The sequence below is a fragment of the Dermacentor silvarum genome, unplaced genomic scaffold (assembly GCF_013339745.2).
Source record: "Dermacentor silvarum isolate Dsil-2018 unplaced genomic scaffold, BIME_Dsil_1.4 Seq15, whole genome shotgun sequence".
Lineage (NCBI taxonomy): Eukaryota > Metazoa > Arthropoda > Arachnida > Ixodida > Ixodidae > Dermacentor > Dermacentor silvarum.
This window is the reverse complement of record NW_023605761.1, coordinates 60,642-83,378: the sequence shown is the minus strand read 5'-3', so window position 1 is coordinate 83,378 and position 22,737 is coordinate 60,642. Positions and strand designations below refer to the sequence as shown.

Genomic DNA, 22,737 nt, shown 5'->3' with positions numbered 1-22,737 from the left:
GACAGCTAAAACGAAATGTAGCAGCCGGAAGAATGCGACAGTGAGGAATGTATCAACGAGGTTCCACAGTATAACACCTGTTGCACGAGAACTTGTCATGAGCCATGAAATAATGGAACTTATCGCAAATGATTCATGCAGTCTGAAATTTAAAAGTGCAGTGTGCAAGCATTTATGTTAAAATCGCAGTGATAGTTCTCTCTGCATACATTGTAAATTGAAGTGTAAATATATAAAAAAAAGAAAGTATACCAGAAGGCCTGTTACAAGTGACGCTTGAGAGCTACTGCAGTTTGGCAAAGCAACACAACCACTTTCTACACAAGCTGTTGTGTCCGTGCTTGAAAACATGATGCATGAAAGGAGACACGATGATGAGAAGGGAAGAGGGGACGAATGACGACTACGCCACAGTCATTTTGTTGGTGCTTGCCTTCAAGGCTTGAATAAGCACCTCCCACATTTGTAACAATACACTCTGGTCCCAACACTGGGTGTGCCTCAGTCACTGAAATTGTGGGGTTTTACGTGCCAAAACCACGATCTGATTATGAGGCACGCCATAGTGGGGACTCCGGAAAATTTGGACCGCCTGGGGTTCTTTAACGTACACCTAAATCTAAGTACACGAGTGTTTTCACATTGCGCCCCCATCGAAATGCAGCCGCCGTGGCCGGGATTCGATCCCGCGACCTCGTGCTTAGCAGCCCAACACTGTGCCTCAGTCACACATACATTGCCCATGAAGGGCTAATTGCAGTTTATTTTGTTTGTATGTGCCTATAGTATTCATGTTAGCAAAGCATTCAACCCTATGGTACACTCCTTAATTACCAACCTATGGTCTTCTTATTTCCACTTCCAGGAAGGGCTGTCAACAGCTGTCACTCTGCAACGGCACGCAGTTTGGATGCTGCCCCGATGGCGAGACACCAGCCGAGGGCCCCAACAACGAGGGCTGTCTCTTGGCCACAACTGACTCAGCTCTCTTTGCCAACTGTAGTGCGGCCGAGTGGGGCTGCTGTCCAGATGGCGTGACGGCCGCCGAAGATGCGAACAAAACCAACTGCGTCGAAGTTACGACGACCATGTTCGTCCCGTGCGCCGACTCCCAGTTTGGCTGCTGTCCCGACAACGTGACCGCAGCAGATGGTCCCGGCGGACTCAACTGCATCGAGGGCTCGGGTACAGAAGAGCCCTGCCACGGAACGATGCACGGATGCTGTCCGGACGGCTGGTCTGTGGCCCAGGGACCAAACAATGAAGGCTGCCCGCCCTTCTTCCAGGTTACGCCAGTTGCCAATTGCTCTCTGTCAACTCACGGCTGCTGCGCGGACGGCATGACTGCGGCCGCAGGTCCGGACGGGCTTGGTTGTGAGGATGAAATCGAAGGGAGTGGTACTGAACCAACCGACTGTGAGAACACACTGTTCGGCTGCTGCCCAGATGGCAAGACGCCGGCAAGTGGTGAAGGATTCGAAGGGTGCAGCGACTGCAGCAATACCACGTTTGGTTGCTGCCCCGACGGCATGACTGCCGCGACGGGAGAGGCCTTTGAAGGCTGTGCAGAAGGCTGCGAGGCTACCAAGTATGGCTGCTGCCCAGACAAAATCTTGCCAGCTGAGGGTCCTGACTTTGAAGGGTGCGGGAACTGCACGGAGTCGCTGTACGGGTGCTGCGAGGACAATGCGACCTTTGCTCTGGGACCCAACGGGGAGGGTTGCTGCCTGGTGACCGAGTTTGGCTGCTGCCGTGACAATGTCACCGCGGCGTCAGCTGATGGGTGCATCTGCAACATGACAGTACATGGATGTTGTCCTGACAACGTTACTGTCGCATTGGGTCCCGAGTATGTATGCCACTACTTGTGAGCTCAATGATCTCTCTGCTGTGGTCTGGGCTTTATAATTGAGAATTCTAGGGCTTTCTGCTTCAGCATTATAATAAATCATAGCACAGAGAAAGATGAAACGACAGTATGTGTGCTGTCTCATGTCTTGTGTAACGCTCGTGGGTTGTCTCTTGTTCTGACATTCTGAGTGTCTCTCTGTGCTATGGTGTATCGTAAGCTCTGGGTTTGTTGCTGAGACTAAAGCAGAGGTTAACTTGAGCTTGTTGCTGAGGCAGCAGTTACTAAATCAACCAATCGTTCAATACGTATGTGCACTAATTATTTTTTTGTTCAGCTGTGAGCTCTGTTGGTCTGAGGAGGATGTAAGAAGCATTCAGCAGTCGTTTTAAGAAATGGCATGCCATTGAATAGAGCTGCAGCTATCTCTCAGTTAATTGAAAGTTGGTTATCAAGACTGATTAGATTGCTTGTTGTTAGTCTTTTCTACTAAATGGAGGCGAATGTACAATGCCCAGCGATTGAAATGTGATACTCAGACTGTATGGTGGCCGGTGCTTTTTACGCTACCGGTGAGCTCTGGGTGATCCCTCGAGGGGCTGGATACAGTCACAACGCAACATACAGGCTTTCGCCCTTTCACGTGATACAAAAATGCATCATCTTGGTGTCCCCGGCACCCATCAATGGCGCAAGAACGGCCGGCAGCCACGCACTTCCAGTATCACATTTCATTCGCTGAGCACTGTGCCAGTGCTGTGTATGTAGCCACCTTGCATCACTTTTACAGCGAAAGCTGTATATGGCTAGGCGAAACGAAAAACCTGTTCATCCCATGTTTCGCTAAACGTCTACATTGGCTGCGCCGTCAGTTACGTCATTCTCTACGTCACACCCAAGCGCGCGCGCCATTGGCAGCGCCATTAGTGACGTTCGTTCTCTGCGTCGTACCTGCTCTGCCCACAACACCGGCTCCTTCGGCTGCCAATGTCGCATGCGTTCAATATCTCGAGTTAGCTCGGCGTCGTGGTTAGCAGCATCTGCCCACCATTAGTGCTTGCGTTCCACTAGAAACACAAACATGTAACCAATAAATGAGAAACACTTCAATACAGTGTCGGGATTAACCCACTGCTAAACACCGGGGCCGCACGTTTCAGCTTCTCTGGTTAACCATCTGTACGGAGTGCTTGGGCAGTGTTTTTTTTTTTTTTTAGCTTATAGATCTAAAACACACCTTCATGCAATTAACAAATCCAAATAAGTGTTCTTTAATAATTGTGTTTCAATGAAGATGGAGGCATGTTTATATTGCCTTTTAGTAAATAGACCTTGCTATTGCACAATGGAGAATCCTGCAGATACATTAGTGCGTCCTCTTTTTAAGTTCACTTAAAGGAAATGTGTGTGTCATTGAGAGCACATGCTTTTGTAACCTAATATGATTTCTCTGATCTGTCCAACAAAGAAATGTAGGAATGTGTTGCTATGAGCGCAGGTAAATTTGCATGAGCGTAGCATAGAAAAGTATGAGTTATTTCAAACCGTTTGTGTGCAGTCTTACTTTTGATGGAATGTCTGAGGAATGCATACTAACGGAAGTTAATGTCATGCCCTCCACCCAGCTTCGAGGGATGCACCTGTGAGCACCATGCTTTCGGTTGCTGTCCCGACAAGAAGTCGCCGGCTGAAGGTCCTGACTTTGAGGGCTGTGTCATCTGCACCAACACAACCTTTGGATGCTGCCCCGATGATGTCACTGCAGCACTGGGACCCAACTTTGAAGGGTGTGAAGGGTATGAAAGTCCATTTCACTGTTCTCATGGCTTGCTGTAGCATGTGGTTGTCATGTCGTCACTCAATGTAGGAGTGTGACGAAGACAAAGCAATTAACTGAATAAACGGGAACACTTTATTGTGCAAACTTGTGCCCACAAAGAAATGAACTCTGTGGCCAAAATCGTGACAAGCACGGTCGACAAATCCGAACAGCTTTCAGCCAGCTGTTGCTTATACATGATGCAGAAGTTTCTCGGTGACCCTCGTATGGGACGGTGAATGTTTGTGAAGGAGCTGGAAGCTTCGAGTTGATAGGGCTATAAATGCACCGTTTCGACAAAATGCTGGTTGCATCAGTGTGTGCAGCTAATACAAGATATCGTACTTCACAATGTAAAGCAATAAGGCATCAGCAGTGCTAAAAAACAACATATAGCAAACGAATCGCATGGCGTATAAAAACTTACAGCATCTTTGACTCATCAATGCAGCGTACTCCAGCAGTAATACAGAGGTCAAGTAAGACAGCAACCAAGCTGGCGATAACCAATGGGTCAACTCGCGAGAGCTCGGGCAATCTCCTTCGGCTTGGGCTTTCGGCAAGTGTGGCTCAGCGTGGTGCAACCTCGCGCGAGCACTAGGCACCGCTCGTCGGCTTAGCGTTGGGGAAGGATCAGCACAAAGTACACGCTCCCCGCACGGGCAAAGGCACCGTGCGCGAGTTCCAGTCCTAGTCACAAAGGTGTCAGCAGACATACCTTGTGCCGGTCCCAGAGATAAGAGAGCCACGCTCAGTAACTAGCAGCCGATGCGGCCGGCGTAGTGACGTCAGCGCCCCGCCCTTACCGCAAACCACCGTGAGTGGAGCAACACCGTGGGAACCGGTTGGGAGCGGGACGGGGAAAATTCAGGGGACGGCAGAACGGGTGAAGCCCGCCCAATGGCACCGGCGCAACTCTCAATCCCCACAAGCTTTGACATCGTCTAGCACTAAGTAACACTGTCAGAGTGTCATGAAAGGACCAGTAAAACATTTGCAGCTGAGTGCAGGGACGCGGATTTGATTCCTGGCTACTATGGTGTCTGCACTCCAAGTGGGGGTGAAATGCAAATGTAAAACAGGACACATAAAAGGTATATTACATATGCTCTTAGGAGGTAACAGTTAGGTATAGCCTGGCATAAAAATAATTCCGGTAAGAGTCATAATCGGACATGCAAGTGACGTCGTCATTCCAGTGTTCGATGGCGCATGGCTGGGAGGAGGAAAATGAAGGCACATTGCTCTGCTAAAAATGCATTTGAAGCTGAGTTAGTAGTATACGCGGGTTGACACACGCAAAGGTCTATCAATGACAGATGGGTGACAGATATCAACCTAAAAATACTGCAAAACTTCTTTCGTCGTTCTTTGTTCACAGATACGAGACAAACTGCACAAACACCACATTCGGCTGCTGCCCCGACGGTCTGCAAGCTGCGGAGGGTGAGAACTTCGCCGGTTGTGCCGTGGCATGTGAGGGCACCCAGTTCGGCTGCTGTCCCGATGGACTGGCTCCAGCTTCGGGCATTGGCTTCGAGGGGTGCGACAACTGCAGCGAGTCGTTGTACGGATGCTGTGCAGACAACACGTCCTTTGTCCTTGGTCCAGACGGCGAGGGCTGTTGCTTCCACACCGAGTTTGGCTGCTGTCTTGACAACAAGACGGAAGCCCAAGGACCAGACCGGGCTGGATGCAGCTGCCATACAACGCCGCATGGCTGCTGCCCTGATGGGATCGCTACAGCTAGTGGCCCCAGGTGCGATCAAAATGAATGCCCTAGTTGCAAGAAAACACTAACTTACTTTTATCGCCTTGTGCATACTTTTAAGTAATGAAAGAAACCAGTGCTTATTAATGGTACACAAAACATTATGTCTTAAGGCAAGTCTCTATCGCAGTAAGAAATGTAATGTACGAAAAGCAGACAGCACATGATCATACAGTATCTTGTATTGATTGATCTTGTATCTTGTATTGATTATCTTGTATTGATTGATTGTATTGATCATACAGTATCTTGGATCAGAGATGTGGGAGCGATTCTTGGTCGATCAGTTTTGGGGAATCTTTCACATTTGTGTGACATGACATTCAATGTGAAATTAATATTATTTATTCTTTATCTTCTCTCTCATTTTCTTCTCTCTTATCTCCTTATTGATATCTTCTTTCCATGCTTTCCATGCTGACTCATGAAACATATGCACATCATCCTTTTCACTGTAAATGACAGTTAGAAGCTAGACAATGCACTGATCTTGTTTGTTTCTTTGTTTGTTACACTTTCGTTGAAATGTGGCTTATGAGAATGACACAAATTAAGAAAGAAGTTAACGGCACAAAAGTGATGACGCCGCTCTAACAAAATGACACCAAAGACAACAACAAAGACCGTGGCCTGTCGACGATGACTGCGGCATGACAATGATGATGACATGACCACGACACTTCATTGACTAACATTCTGTAATTCTAAAACACAGCATTCTCAAGATCACGTAGCAGTCTCTAAATGTATCAAGAAGTTGGAGACTCATAAATGCTGTTTGCAGTCGGTCATTGAGTAAAGTGAATGAAAGAGTCGCTGAAGTCTGGGATGATTTTTTTTTTTTGTTCTTTCTGCTGTCAGGTACTACGGATGCACGTGCCACAACTATCCATACGGCTGTTGCCAAGACAAGCACACTCCGGCTGGCGGTCCCAACTTTGAAGGGTGCATCTGCTCTCGTCTGCTCTACGGTTGTTGCCCTGACGATGTCACTCCTGCTGAGGGCCCCGACATGGCGGGCTGTCCGTGCCAGATCACAGAGTTTGGTTGCTGCCTCGACAGGCGCACTCCTGCCCGCGGACCCAACCTGGCCGGGTGTGGCTGTGAGACCATGCCCTACGGCTGCTGCCCTGACCAAGTGAGTGAATCAGGCACTTCTCATTGCGTGTCCACTTGTGACAGGCTTGATGAATGCATATCTGATTGGGTGGTGTGTTAGCAAAGAAGCTGCAGTCCTTGGCCATGGTAGTGTGCTCAGTGGCATTGCAGGATCTGTACACCTTGCGTGACCTGTACGTCTGGGCCATGGGTTCATGATGAATTGGCCGTAATGTTGTCTTCAGCCTAACGCACAAAACGCAACGTAATGTGCATCGTCTTTCAAATTACACAGACTACGTCACATGCATCTGGAGTTCACTTCTGACAATGCAGTGGAAGTGTCAGGTCAAAGGATGCATTTTTTCAGCAGAATGTGTTGTGGCGTAGACAGATAGAAAGGACAGAACAACCGCTACACTATCAACCACTGGTTTACTTCCAAAAAAAAAAAGGCAAAGTGCGTGAGAACAACCAATAAAAGTGACGCAGACTAAAACCTTTGAGCCCAAACCAACTAGCCCAAATCGTCACCCTTACTGTTTCAGGTCAAACTAGCTGGTACATAATGCAAAGCAAGGACAGGAATAGAGTGTGAGAGACAGTACAGCCATTGTGTTGTCTGTCGGCACTGTCACGTTGGGTGTCTGGGGAGGGTGCTCTACCCTTTGCCTTCATTAAGGGTTTTGGAGTACCAGAAGTATCACAGATGACACAGCAGCTTCCATGGCAGTGTACAGGAAGTTGTTGCATGCCTTCTTGTGTAAGAGAAAACCTGCAGGCTGACCAGGATGACTGTTGGTTAGCCTGGAATTTGAACACACATGCAACAGCATGCTTCTGGAAAATTTGAAGACTGTACTTGCAGGCAACTTGCCTGTGGCTGCTGCTGTTATAAGAGAGATATTGTAAAAGTGCTGTGGCATTCAGAGCTGAGGATTTGTAAGACATTTTGCAAATGAGCAATATCTGTTGGGCTACGTATAGTTATTATGTGAAGGTACAAAGTGAAAGCTACTTCTCGGTAATGGAGAAATTGAAATGGTCATGTGTGACACCTCGATGCGCTATTGTGGACAAATAAAACAAGAATGCGAAAATACATAATGCCTGTTATGAACAATAACTTGAGAGTGGGAGTGGCCGAAGATAGTCAAGACCTGAAGCTAAGCATCGCAACAAAATAATGGTTACAGGGGAATCTCATTGATACGATTCTGCATAATATGCTTTTTGGGATAATACGTTTTTTGTTCTTTTCCCAGCCAATGTTTTACAGGAGCAATGTATTTCAGATAAAACGACTTTCAGATGATACATTTTATTTTCCGGTTCCCGTGAAGATTGTATCAACGAGATTCCACTTACATCACACTAAATGGTGAAAGATAAAAGCGTAAACAACAACAATGCATTCTGTAACTCATATGATCACTTGCCCACTGTAGTGCATGCAGTAAAATGCTCACAGCAGCCTTCAATAATCCAGGCTAAGCTTATACTTTGCATTAGGAGTGTCCTCTCTCTTATACTGTTGAAGTATTGCATTGGAACCAGCATACATTTTAGTGTTTTGCTCCCATTTCTTTGCTGTGACTCGGAGTGTTTTGGGTCAATAAAGAAGTGAGAATTAAGGCTGGCACAAGTCTTCCCTCCGGTATCCCATACACCCAAGCAAACGTCTTAGCTTTGTTTATGGTATTGCTATCTTTCTTTTCGTAGTTTTGTTGTCATGTGCAAGTACTCAGTGTGTGTTGATGGTCTTGCCCTCTGATCTTAGCGAACACCGGCCCGTGGACCTGGCTTTGGTGGCTGTCCGTGCACAGCGATGCCGTATGGCTGCTGCCCCGACCAGCACACTGCTGCCCAAGGACCGGATGGCAGAGGCTGCGAGTGCGAGAGGCTGCTCTATGGGTGTGTTTTGTCTTTCATGTCAGGAAGGCAGAAGCACTAGCTCGGTTCACGTCTTTCATGGCCAAACAATGGATGTAGAAAGGAAAAGGCACACGTTGATGCTTGCCAGCAACTGTACCCCTATTTTATACAAAGCAGTAGTGATGAAATGGGATGGATGCTTACAAAGGGGAAAAATTAGTATTTGAAGAAACAAAAGAAAGAAGCCTGACGCTGCATCAACAACATGAAAGTCACAATGGCTGTTAACAAGGCACCTGCGTGTAGAGGCCGAAATTTCAAGTTCTTAATAATTTTTTTCACCTTGTGTCCTGTTTGAAAGCTCTGTTTCTTTCTTCTTCCATCCAAGAGACCAATTTCACCTGGTTCAGAGTGCATGTGCAATGGCCCTGCACGTGCCAAGATGACAATAGCCTCACCGCTTTTGCTGTACTTGGTTTCAGGGCAACATTGAGGGTAATGCTGAGGACAATGACATTGCGAGTTTTTCCAGTGAAAGTTAAGGGGAATTTGGGGTGTGACTCCTATTGTATAACTCATTTATTCTCACCTCCCTGCATTTTTATCTCGAGTGCTAAGCAGGCTTGCCATGGTACAAAAACATGTTTCTTACCATAGTTGCCCTTCAGCCCGCTAAGAATTAGTACTACTACTAGTACCAGCATGTTTGCAGCAGTGGTGGTACATAGTGAAACTCGTCGTGAAATTAGTTTATTAAAGCTGCTCAATGTTCAAGCCATGTACCCTGTGTAAGTGTTCTTTGTGTGACGCCCTGCTCCCAAAAATTTGCCACAAACTGTATTGGTGTTCCATGTTGCTCGCAGAGTTTCTTTCTATGTCACCAACCGTAAAAGCTTTCAAAACACCATGTTCGAGAAAAAAAAAAAGAAAGAAACTTCATCACTGCTCATGAAGCTGCCTCTGAATCAAGACGTGCAGTTGATGCTTCTCTGCAAGATTGCTTCACTTCTCATCAAAATTCTGAGATGAATAGTTAAGTAGCAACCAAATTTACACACTTTTTTGTGAATTATGTGCCCTAAATACTGTTGCAGTGGGCTCTGCATTACATGTCTGTTTCTATATCACAGGTATTCTTTCTCATTCCATATCACATGAGAGCCAGCTGACTTAACTAGCACACACCGTGTACATTGCACAGGCCATCCAAACACCTTGACCCTGTAATGAGCATGCACCATTACATTCCTGCAGCCATTTTTTTCCCGAACCACCCAAGACTGGAATGACCTTCCCAGACAACCTGCACTGACAAGTGATCCAGCAGGTTTCAGATCTGCTGTGCAGTGCTATTATGACTCATCCTTGTAACATTGTTATCATTGGTTTCGTTTTTCACATGCTCCACGGACCTCTCATGTAATGTCTGGTGGTGGGACCCTTGAGACATGAATGAATGAATGAATGAATCAGTCAGTCAGTCAGTCAATCAATCAATCAATCAATCAATCGTGTGGTGTGTGCTTTGCCCAGCTGCTGCCCTGATCATCGCACACCGGCCACAGGCCCTAGCCTCACTGGCTGTACGTGCCACCATTACCCTTACGGATGCTGCCCTGACGGTCAAACTCCTGCTCGAGGTCCTGAATACGATGGCTGCACCTGTGCCATGACTGCCTACGGCTGCTGCCCCGACGGGGTCACTGCCGCCGCGGGGCGCAATTTTGAAGGTTGCCAAGAAAAACACCCGGTCGTCCCTGCCAGGAACGTCAGCGCCAGTAAGCCCTGTCTCGATTGTACCAGGCCTGTTGATTAGATGACGCACCATACAGCAATGCTGGCCTGTACGCATGAAACATATAGACCTTGTGCACTAGCAACTGTTTCCCATACCAACTGTCATACTGCTTCATCATCATCAGCCTATATTTATGTCCCCTGCAGGACGAAGGCCTCTACCCTCCCATCTCCAGTTATCCCTGTCTTGCGCTAGCTGATTCCAACTTGCGCCTGCAAATTTCTTAACTTCATCACCTCACCTAGTTTTCTGCCATCCTCGACGGCACTTCCCTTCTCTTGGTATCCATTCTGTTAACTCTAATAGTCCACGGGTTATCTACCCTACGCATTACGTGGCCTGCCCAGCTCAATTTTTTTCTCTTTATGTCAACTAGAATATCGGCTATCCCCGTTTGCTCTCTGATCCACACTGCTCTCTTCCTGTCTCTTGATGTTAGGCCTAACATTCTTCGTTCACTGCTCTTTGTGCGGTCCTTAACTTGTTCTCGAGCTTCTTTGTTAGCCTCCAAGTTACTGCTTCATATCAACTGTTTAATGCCAACTGTCTTATACCAACTAGCCCCCATTGAAGCACTGTATTGCACCTGGCCAGGGCTTGTAAAGTTGCACCTCATTATAAGGAAGTTGCACCCGACATGAAAATACCTGCAATATATATGAAATATTTGTTATAAGTATATGTTGTTTAACACTGATATCAGCGAGAAACATTTTGGATTTGCTTATATAAATCCTATAATTGGTTATATCCATGTTCATGGCATTGTTGTTCGACTGTACTGGTGCTCCTCAAAAGCGTAGCGCTTGACCTTACATATTTAAGTACGCCATGAACATGATGCATGGAAGACAGAAGAATGCATCACACATAGCATGCATGGCACATTCCTTCTTTTCTGCTCCATCTGTTATGTTCGTGCTCTAGTCAAAGGTGCAACTGTGCCAACTCGCACAACCTTCCACATTTGGGATCAACACTGTGGTTGAACAAGGGATGTCGCTGGATGTTGCCAGTGTTTCAACAAGGGATGTCGCTAGGGTTTTGACAAGATAGCTTGTCATCGTCAGGTCAACAACTACAGCGACAGTGTTAGTCCCTTCAACTCCATCTTCTTGCGCGTTTTGTGCTGTTTGGATTGCTACAGTTGCATGTTTGACCGACTGAGACATAGACAGGCTCAATTTGTTCATATGGATTATGTGCTGTAAGGATCTCACAGGGCTTCAAGTCCATTAAGATGGAAGTGTTTAAACTCTTCTGAAGTTTCTCATTGAGTTTTAGGCAGTATGGTGAAGCTTACCGCTATAGGGAAGTGATTAAGTGGATTGGACTAAAGAGCCAGTGGGAATGTGATGGATTTCATGGTGCGAACCTTTATTGTCACCTTCTCTGTCTCTATTTGCCTGCCTGTTTCTTAAGTGATAGAGTGCAACTGTGGGTTGATTGAGCGAATACAATTTAAATGTCACTCTGGTCACATTCATGCCGAGGGAATCACTTGCATATCTCAAGTTTTCTATATTTAAAAATTTTCTAATGCCTTAGCTAGATCGCCTACCAGTACTTCTTGTGCTTCTGCATTGATTTTTAAGAGAGCGGAGGCACTTCTGAACAATCATTGGTGTTCTTTTTTTCTGCATTGCTTCTTTGTGAAGAACAACCCACGTAAGTATACATGCTTGAATTTTCTGACGTAGCCTTTCACAATATTTTTTGAGGTCACAGTACTTTTTGCTATGCACCACATGAAGGGACAGTTTGTGCGTCTACTGAAGAAGTGAGACACTTATCATGCCTGCAGTCTGTCGTTAATTTTTTTCCTTCTTCCTGTGAAATACAGTAAACTACTACTGCTGCTTGTAGTACTAGTACTACTATACTGCAACGTATAATAATACTCTTTAGTGTTCCTTTAAATCTTTTTACAGCTTCGCTTTTCAATCTGAAATTGAAGGCTGATGTGTGGGGGTCACCCAGGGAGGCCCTGCACGATATTACTGTCAAACCTTGATATAACGAAGTTGTACTTGCGTCGAAAAACTTCGTTATATTGAGAATTTCGTTATCTCGAGGTTCCGTTAATTTAATAGAACTAAGATGGGGAAATAAAAATAGTTCGTTACATCGCGAATTTCGTTAAACCAAGGTTCATTATACCGAGGTTTGACTGTAGTCAATTTCTGTGGCTCAGAGGTTGACGGCGAGGAAATGTTATTTTATTTGCAAACTGCGAAAGCTGTTGCAGCTGGGTACGTACGTGTTTGTCAGCAGTACCAATCACAAACGCTCTGCGATTTTCATGTACACTCGGCTCAGATACCGAAATTTCACGCAATTCTTTCAGGTGTGTGCGGCCTACCCGAAGAGCGTGGCCCCTGTCACAACTATACAGTCTACTGGTTCTTCAGCATCGCCGACGGTCGCTGCAACCGCTTCTGGTATGGTGGCTGCGAGGGAAACGAAAACCGGTTCATTTCCGAGGAAGAGTGCAAGGACACCTGCGTCAAACCTGAAGGACCTGGTGAGGAAACGAGTCAAGGCACACTTGAGGTCAAGTGGAATGCAATTACTGTAGTTAATTGGTGTAATGCCCGCCCTCATGTAAGGCTAGCATCTTCATTCTGGAGCGAAATAAGTTTGAAAAAAAAAAGTTTCACTAAACATCACACGCATACCCGTGTTCTGGTAATTTCCGCAAGCTGCTACTAGATGGCACTAGTGACTTTCCTGCCAATGATGGCATCATCGTCATCGTCATGATCATTATCACCATCGTGTCCTGTCGTATTATGCAGCATAGATCCAGCATGCTTCGACAGTGTCATCTGTGCTGCGGCTCGTTTAGTTGCATGGTGCTTTCGGGTGCATGAGAGGACATTGCTGCAAAAAGTGTACGTGTGGATATTGTACACATGACATGCAGTTTTCTTCGAGATCATCATCAGGAGCTTCAAGGTGATAGGAATCTCAAACAGTATGGGCAGCGCAAAGGGCAACCAGCTTTAAGAAGGCGCCAATGGGGCCAGCTTGTCAAACAACGAAGGCAGCACAAGGCACAAGGACGATTGATTAAATCTCTTCATAGTTGTAACAACAGTGGTTACGTTATTCTGCATAGCAGTCAGAGCGCAGTTTGAGGCTTCAGTAAATAGCCATAGGCGTGCCTTCTCTAAGGCTCGCATCCGTATAAAATCTGAAAAAAAAAAGGCGCTGGCCTAATATGATGAATAAATACGGTATCCCTATGGATGCTCTTAGGCAGTTGCAAGCTTTGGTGTCTTGATAAGCAAAATTTCATAAACAGGGTATCTCCACATGTTCGCGTTGTCTCACAGAAGATGACCGATCTCACGCTCGCGACACCGTTCGAACTGGGGGTCATGGACAAAGAGCAGGGAAAGAGTGAATAAGTCAGATTGGCAGAGTGTCGTAGTGAAAGTGTATTTATGTTTATTACAGAATACGACCACCCTTCAAGTAATAATTGTTATCTCGGGTAGAAAGGGTAAAACGGGCAGGATTACGGGAGGCATGGGAACTAAAACTGCATCACCACGCCCGTTTCCACGAGAAACTTGAGAAGCGAGTCCAGCTCAGCTTGCTGCGCTGAGGGGTCTACAGCTTCGATGCACCCATTCATTGAACGTCGTCGGGCGGCCATCTTGTGTTGGTCACACAATGTGTGTGGGGAAGCGGACTTGCAGAATTTTGCACATAATCTAAGTTGCTGTAGTTTCGTCACATCATAGTTTTGCAGTAGTTTCGTCGCATCACCCCTTTGATTTAGTCATGCTATGACAAAAATATGCATTCCATGTTTTATTTCAAAGTGTGGCATGCATTGTGCCATTATGCTTCATGCTTATCATTAGAAGACCAGGATGATGCTGGCACTTGCATACACGTTTCTTTTTTTGCGGCACTCGCGACTGCATTCTTGACCTACGACTGACTAGTACATAGTATAGTGTGACATCGACTTTGACTCATTGTGGGTGGGTCTCTGAATCTCATTGCAGATGCCTGCTTGCTTCCAAAGGTGGTTGGTTCATGCGACGGCGAGTACCAGCATTGGTACTTCGACACAATCACTCGATCCTGCGAATCGTTCATGTACGGAGGTTGCTTCGGAAACAACAACCGCTTCGCCAGCAAAGATCTCTGCGAGCAGACCTGCCTGCACCAGGAGAAGCTGGGCAAGTGTTTTCGATGTGCACACATCAAACTTACTCTTCCTACTTCCTCTCTAAATGTGTAGTGTGATGTACGTCGATCACTGCTAGTTGACAGATGAATCAGCGAGGATATTGGGAAAACTTGTGTGCACATTTGCCCAAGCTGCAAGGTGTTGTCTGCAGTAGCTAGGAAAACTCTAATTATTAAACAATTAATTTGCACGTCTTGCACCAACCTCACGCAGAGGCCGTGGAAGGAACTGGGTCAGTATAACAGTCTACATTACCTGTTCACATAGATCATCATCATCAGCTATTTTTATGTCCACTGCAGAACAAAGGTCTCTCCCAGTGACCTCGACTTACCCCTGTCTTGCGTTAGCTGATTCCAACTTAGGCCTGCAAATTTACTAATTTCATTGCCTCGCCTAATCTTCTGCTGCCCTCGACTACGCTTCCCTTCTCTTGGCATTTTTTCTGTAACTCTAATAGTCCCCCGGTTATCTGTCCCATGCATTACATGGCCCAGCTCCGTTATTTCTCTTAATGTCAACTAGAATATTGGCTATGCCCGTTTGCTCCCTGATCCACACTGCTCTCTTCATGTCTCTTAATGTTACAGCTAAAATGTTGTTTTGTTCCATTGCTTTTTGTGCAGTCCTTAATTTGTTCTCAAGCTTCTTTGTTAACCTCCAAGTTTCTGCCCCATATGCTAGCCCCAGTAGAATGCAATGATTGTGCTTCTCTTTTCAATGACAGTGGTAATATAGATAGTTCATAGTAAATGGAGATCACACAGATTAGAAAAGAAGAAAAAAGATGGGACAATGAGAACAAGGGAATGAAACATTGAGTCTACAATAACATCGCAACATGTTGTTAATGGCAAAAACCTGTACCGCTACCAGACACTGTAGAAGGCGCGACTATCTTTCAATAAACACAACCCGTCAAGAGTGCAAGAAACTGAAGTACGTACTTAGGCATAATACTGCAATTGCAATAATGGAATTGTAAACATGCATGCATAATGAAACAAGAAAAAGCAAAACTTAAGTGAACACGAAAATAAGGAGCCTAGACATGGCTAGGCAAGTTGCAGGGAAATGTTTTAAAAGAGGGTCCATGGAGGGGCTATCCACAGTCTTGCAGGGAAGCGAGCTTGACCATGTGATCCCCAGCTAAAATAAAGGCTGCATTGCTCAGTACCTATGAAGTTGACCTTTTATTGGTGCCAGTTTTGAACAAGGGGACATTAAAGAAAACACAGACACCTTTTTTATCACATGCTGGAGCAATCGAGGCTTCATACCACTGTGGTTACTGGGTCAACAGTGTAGAGGAAAGCAAAGGGCTTTGTGTTGGCACTCCGTTAGAGTGTTAGACTTGTCAACTTTTGCTTGTTTTTTTTCAGACCCGTGTGAGCAGTCGGCAGCACCTGGACCATGCAGGGGTTCGTATGCGCGGTTCTACTACGACCGGCAGGACAACCAGTGCAAGCAGTTCACGTATGGTGGTTGCCAGGGCAATGCAAACAACTTTGCCACGGAGGAGGAGTGCTCGGAACGATGCGTCAGGCTTAGCGCACAGGGTGAGTCCAAAAAATGTTATGAACACATTGGTCTGCCAAGCTGGTGCAGTGAGTTCCCACTCACTGCCGGTCTAGCAAAATTTTCAACTTTACGCAATTTGCTGCACCCTTCAACCTACAAGACAGTGCCTGGCTGATCACCATTTTTCATTTTCCTGGAGAAGTTTTCCGTTGAATTCAATTTCATTCATTTCCTTTTTCAAGACAATGCCGTTAAGATCAGCCCACAGAAACTTCAACGCCTTCATATGCCGCTGGGAAGCCTGTTATTCAGGCTGTAAATGAAAAGGACAAAGTGAATTACGTTAAAAAATAATTCATGTGACTTGCACATTTGAATGTCAGAAACTTTGTGACATGCCTGCAAAATTCCAATAATAGGTTCTCACATTTTGCTGCTGAGCAGAATGTCACAAGTTTGATTCCTGGCCATGGCATTTTGATTGGGGTGAAATGTAAAAATGCTCTTGCATTTAGGTTTAAGTGTGCATTAAAGAACCCCAGGCAGTTAAAATTAATCAGGAAGCTTCCACTCAAAGCCCCTCTGTTGCTTTGGGACACTAAATTCCAGTTGTCAGTGAGTCAGTCAGTCGGGTCGATCAGTCGCCGGTCAGTCAGTCGGTCAAGAGGCACCAAAGACTGAAGTCCTTGGTGCCTTTAACAAAGACTGGAAAATTTTTCTTGGCAGAGGTTGCCAAAGCACCGTGTGAAGCGCCGTGCATTTATCCATGAACAGGTTTGCTGAACTGTTGCGTGGACTTGTGGTACCGGTAACATGTGGACTTGTAGTACTGGTAACTCGTGGTAACCAATGGTAGTGTACTTGACTGGATTACAGCTTTGTGGTATTATGGCTTTTCTTTAAATTTGAGCAGAAATCTGCATCCTGGCCAAGGAAGAAGGCCGCTGCCTGTCGGAGGACCGCAAGTGGTACTACGACTACGTGGAAGAACGCTGCAAGGAGTTTGTCTACACGGGTTGCCAGGGCAACCGCAACCGCTTCAACACGCGGGACCAGTGCGAGCGCATGTGCAACTCTACAAGAGTCGCTGGTGAGTCCCACCTGGCCTGCTTCCTTGGCAGCTTGTTGTTAAGGTTGTGCGGCGTAACACTTGCGTATCTTGAAAATAACGTTCAGAAACTGACTTTTACGCTTAGAGAATTTCCGCAGATAGAATTCAGCAGCAGACTAAAAGGGAATATAAGTACACATACTATCTAAAAAATATGCAGGTAGAATTCATGCTAGGCTGCTTTAATGACTGATTACATACTAACCGCATGCTTTTGCAATGACTGTGTTAGATTTTAAAAAAATGTTTGATTTGAATTCACATCATTTATGCTAACCGAGCTTCATAGCAGTGGCAGATATCAAAATTTGTGTGATGATTGCCAGTCGGAATATTAGTTAACAAAACGTCGCTAATGTTTTCATTAACACCTTAACTGCCATGACATATTTTGAAAAAAATGTAGAAGTGCAGAATTTTTTTAGAAATGCGTATTTTGCTCCAATCTTTTCCTAAATATTATGATACCAGGAATGCCTATCATTTACTGGTGTTGCTGAAATTATTTATTTGTCAGAATTACGAGAGTCTGCAAATATACACATGTGTAAAAATTGTGAAAAGTTCATGGCGAGTTAACTTGTCATCGGCACCTGAGGACGCTTGTTGCAATAATAAAGTAAGCATTTGTGGAGTTAATAACTTGTGGGGCGTGGTGTTATAGCAGAATTGAAGTCAGTAAGTAATCAAAACACAACTTTTGTTTAGAAACTTTGTGCCTAGCGCAACTTTAGGAATACTATACAGCAGGGGTTCTCAGGTACGTTCATCCCAGGGAACCCTGCTAAGCTCCATAAAGTGCCAAGGAACCCCCCCCCCCCCCCCCCCCCGATTTAACCGAATTATCGAGGGTATCAAGAAAACAAACAAATGCTGCACGACGTCAACACGCTTTTATTTACTCAATGAATCGTCAAATCTTGTTTCTATTTAGCACAAGACCGGTGCGGAAGCTGAAATTCTCTTCATCTCATGACTGATTAGCGCTAGCAGCGGCGAAGGCCTCGCGACATCCTTCGCGGCGCGCGTTTTCATCTGAGACGCGCTTTGCACCAACGGGCGTACATCCCGATTATTTTCTCGCCACTCAGCTGCTCGCCAACAAATTGTCCGTCCATCGCGATGTAGCCGGTGCTTTTTATCTTTGACAGCTTTGCACTGAGTAAAAGCGAAACTACTGCTTGCCGCTTTTCTTAGCAACCGCTGTCGACGAAACCGCGGCCGCTATCGATGCGATCATGGACGGCGATCTTGCGGTTCAGAAGGCAGACGGCTGACGCACGCACCAAGTCAAAACGAAACTACCTTTCGCTGCAAGAAGTGCGGACGAAACTGCGGTCGCTATCGACGCTGCCATGGGAGGCGACTACGCAGTTGTGAAGGCACGCAGCCGACGCGCGCATCGAGTGAAAACGAAACTACTATTTGCCGCAACCGCTGCGGACGAAACTGCGGTGGTTATCGACGCGATCAGAGATAGCGACTACGCACTTACGGAGGCACGCGGCTAGCCGCCAACGCGGTGTTACGCGCGGCGATAAACGCAAGAATAAAGGCTTTAAAGGCACAATTAGGCACGAAGCGCTTCGGCGTTGCTGTCAGTCACGTGCCGCGTACGATTGCCGCTGAGGACCACGGCGATGCGGACTGCGCCGCTTCGTTTCGGTTGGACGCTACGCCGTTCTTGCTCTTCTGCGGCGCGCATTTGCGGTGCTCCGCATTTTTTCTTTTTTTCCCCCTTCAACGTATAGGTCAGTGCGCACGCTATCGGCACCTACCCTATCTACAAATAGGAGAAAGGCGCATGGTGGTAAGTTACGGCCTCCGAGATTCAAGTGCGAAAGCTTAGGCGCGCTGCCCGTACTCAGAGGTTGGGTGGCTACAAGCTGCTTGCGTATTTATTGCGCAGTTCGCGCGTTGCTGTTACGCACTGTGATGTGCTTTTTGACACTCAGGCATGGGTAATGGAGGTTCTTTAGATCAAGCGCACCTCGTGTTCGCCGTTTTAAACACTTGTCGGGAGCGGGACCAGGGAAAATTTATCAGTGGCTCGCGGAACCCCGAGCAGGGGCCTGCGGAACCCGTAGGTTCCGCGGAACCCACTTTGAGAACCCATGCTATACAGGCTCAAAATGTGCCATTGAATGTATTGCATTTCAGTTAACAGTTTGTCACACTGCACTTTTCTGCAGTGCGGAAACACTTCACTAACTGGAACAGCAATGCACTTCATAACTTGTGGCAGTACTCATACCACATTAGTACCAGTACTGAACTGATGTGAACTCATTAAGCAGGGCAAGCTGTGCTATTAGCATCAAGACAAGTCACCGTAGCGTGGATGAACTTCGTCAACCAGGTCCTGGACTGAGAGCTTTGACACAATGTCAATTTCACTTTTCATTAAAGCATCATCTCTCCCTCTTCGCATATGTAGTAATGATTTAGCTTACAGGACAACACAAAGTCAACTCATCGATTCCTTGCCATTTCGTCTGTTTTATTATCCCTTTCAGACACAAATTAATTCTGTGTGCTGAAAATTTAGCTCTGTCTGTTTTTTCCCCATTTTTGGCACCACTAAATACAGCCAACACCAGAACAGGCAAAAAAATGTTTAAGATTTTGGTGCATATTATTTCTTTACAAATGCGAGCCCCACGCCTGAACTCCAAACATCATTTCAGCTGCACAAGCGAAATAGACTATTTTACGTGCAGTGTATAGTACTTGGAAACACCCAGACACCTTAGAGGTTCACCTGACATAAATATTTACTGTCAGAAAAACAAAGAAAGAAAGAGAGTCCACTATATGGCCACATGCTGGTGCTGCCAGAAGGAACCCAGACGTCTACCTCTGAGCGATTTGTTTTCTTTTTTAACCAGAGAGCAAATAATAAGCAATATTCAAGAGCAGGTCTAATAAGCAGTGACCTAAGATGTATAAAAGATAAATAGAACACTATTAATAATGAAGTCACATCTTAAACAAATGTACCTTGACTATATAGCAGGCCCGTATCCAGGGGGGAGCATAGGGGCCCCCCTCCCCCCCCTCCCCCAAAAAAATTTGAAGGGGGGTGGGGGGGCGGTTTCTCCAGCAGGGCTCCCGCCACCCCACTGTGCAAAGAAACTTGTCAACAGCTGCTCACCATGAGCAAGACTGAGCAGATCTTTCTGTGCTCATGTCCTTTGGCGCTGAGTACATCGACCGAATGTCTTTTTATTTTTGGCTCTGAGTAGCGCTGTTTTAGTTTTATTAATGAAATCTATTCAGACAAATCATTCCGGAAGGAAATCATCAGGAAGATTCATCTCAAAACTAAAAATTTTAAATTATTAATAAAATAGGATTTAAAAAGTCACATAATTTGCATACTTCGATTTTTACCGAAAATAATTACTGAAGATTAAGTGCTTTTCCTCAAATAGCCAAGGCCTTCAGCAAGTGCCCCCCCCCCCCCCCCGAAAAAAATTCCTGGCTACGGGCCTGCTATATATAGTACAATCTTTCTTATAAATACATATTTATTATGCTCTGATATAGCTGAGAAACATGTCAAGATATACTGTTCTCCTGTATCCGTTATCGAGCTTTGACCTAATTTAAATGTTATTGTCATTTGCTGGTTTTTTCTGGTTATTGAGGGTTATCTTGCGATGTGCCAAACTGTTAAATATTTGAATGAATTTTTACCGAAGACCTGCAGCAAATGGAATGGCTGCCCGAATAACATCATAAGCATCACAGACTCATCAGGGTTTAGGGACACTACTACAAATATTTTTACTTTTGAGTAACTAGAATGTTATTCATGGTTTCCTGTGGTTTCCATTTGTACACTTCCGTTGAACTTTTGTTTATTCTGTTTCTTTTTTATTCGAGAAGTTTGTGCCTTATTTGTACGTACTGATTTGCACTGTGTAACGCGCTCACCCCCTCTGTATTGCCATAAGCCCCCGGGGGTAAAATAAATAAGCTGAATTATAAGTGCGGCGTGGTGAAGGGTCATGGAGTGTCTTGCTCCTCGTTCTCCTTTTGTCTGTCTTCAGTGCCCCGTGACATCTGCGCCCTGCCGAAGGAAGAGGGCCCATGTCGGGCAGCCATCCTGCACTGGCACTACAACATGGCGCATGGGCGCTGCGAGCAGTTCTACTATGGCGGCTGCGAGGGCAATGCCAACCGGTTCGAGTCGAGGCGTGACTGCGAGCGCGCCTGCCTCTCCATCGGAAGTGAGCACACTGCAGATCACGTCTTCTCTATGCTCTAAGCTAGCAAACATGAGGGGCTATGTACCGTATTTTCTGGTGTATAAAACGAATTTTTTTTTCCAAAATTTTTTCAGTGCTTCTTATGCAACAGTATGACTTATATATGGAATTTACTGAAGGTGGCAGGTGTTACGGCAGCTCTCCGAGCACATGTGCTTGCCGACGTGCGCACGCTCACGTTCTACACGCCTGTGCATGCGCAGACGGTGCGAAATAGATTGTACGTGTTGAAACACGAGACGATTTTGGCCTTTCCTCAGTTATATTGCCGATGGTGTGAGATGGCGCAAGCATCTTGCTTTTCAAACGTTTGTTTTGGCTCCCACATAACTGAGTAGGCGATAATCAATTTGCCCTCTTGCCTTGCTGTGCTGACAACCGCTGATGAAAGCACGGCGCCAGCCCACCGCGAGAGATAGCGAGGGCGCAAGCGAACGTTCGGAGAGCGAGATGCTCGCCTCTAGCTCACTTGTGATATCGGTGGCCGCATGTCCTGGGTGGCCAAAATCTCTGGTACACCAGTTGGTACGTAGCTAAGCGCGTCAAAATCGAGTAAGTACGGCATTTCGCGATGAGGATACGTGCGTGCGAGCACGCATTGCGTGAAATGCATGTGTCTTGTGCAAAGGCGCGACTTCTATATTAACTTTTTCTGCAAAAGTTGCTGTTTTTAGGGGGTGCAATCTATACAAAGGTGCGACTTGTATGCCGGAAAATGCGGTATTCATCTATGTTGCACAGTCCACATTGCACGTGCACCGTTGGTACATCACACTGTATGTACCTTCCTCGCTCATGCTATGGTCGGAGTTGAGCATTCTTGTGCTGAGGTGGCAGTAGTAGTAGTACAGTATAGACCACTTATAACGTAACCACTTATAGTGCAGGACCGGATATAGTGCAGTCTTTTCAGACTCCCGTTAATTTTCCCATAGCACTCCATGTATACACGTATCGCTTATAGTGCAGTTGCGGCAAACGAAATACCGCTTACAGTGCAGCTGCCTGGGAGTACGGAAGTCAACAGAGACGGCGAACTCTCCCCTCAAACGGGCGCCCCAAGGAGTGCTCGAGGAAGAAAGAGAGACGAAGTGGAGGAGAAGGGCACGTGGTGCGAACGAACAGCCAGTGAGGCTGAAACCAGAATCTTGAGTGCGAGTCGTGAAATATGACGGCGCGCATAGCAAGTGAGGACCGCGAAACTGCCAACACCGGCCAACGCGCGCTTCACGATAACGGCAGTAACCGAAACTTCAGGGAGCGGGCGGCGCCGGCACAGCACGGCGAAGGGCGCATGCGGAGACCGTGGAATGTGAGGGACGAGGGCAACAGGGAAGCGGATTTCGCCTCGGCAACTCCGCCGCTTCGGTGGCTCCCCTCGCCCTCTCTCGTAGCTCCCTCACTTTCGACT

The 22,737-nt window shown here is 46.3% G+C and overlaps 1 protein-coding gene across 1 annotated transcript in view; it reads left to right on the top strand.

The window, feature by feature from the left end:
* Positions 1-22,737, top strand: part of LOC119434663 (papilin) — a 105,002-nt gene that overhangs the window by 46,792 nt on the left and 35,473 nt on the right. Inside the window, exons 18-28 of the mRNA XM_037701759.2 lie at positions 866-1,849; positions 3,475-3,645; positions 5,050-5,427; positions 6,301-6,577; positions 8,318-8,451; positions 9,946-10,190; positions 12,558-12,734; positions 14,233-14,409; positions 15,803-15,979; positions 16,855-17,031; positions 21,108-21,287. Of these exons, the coding sequence (XP_037557687.1) occupies positions 866-1,849; positions 3,475-3,645; positions 5,050-5,427; positions 6,301-6,577; positions 8,318-8,451; positions 9,946-10,190; positions 12,558-12,734; positions 14,233-14,409; positions 15,803-15,979; positions 16,855-17,031; positions 21,108-21,287 (3,077 nt within the window). The remainder of the gene's footprint in view (positions 1-865; positions 1,850-3,474; positions 3,646-5,049; positions 5,428-6,300; positions 6,578-8,317; positions 8,452-9,945; positions 10,191-12,557; positions 12,735-14,232; positions 14,410-15,802; positions 15,980-16,854; positions 17,032-21,107; positions 21,288-22,737) is intronic.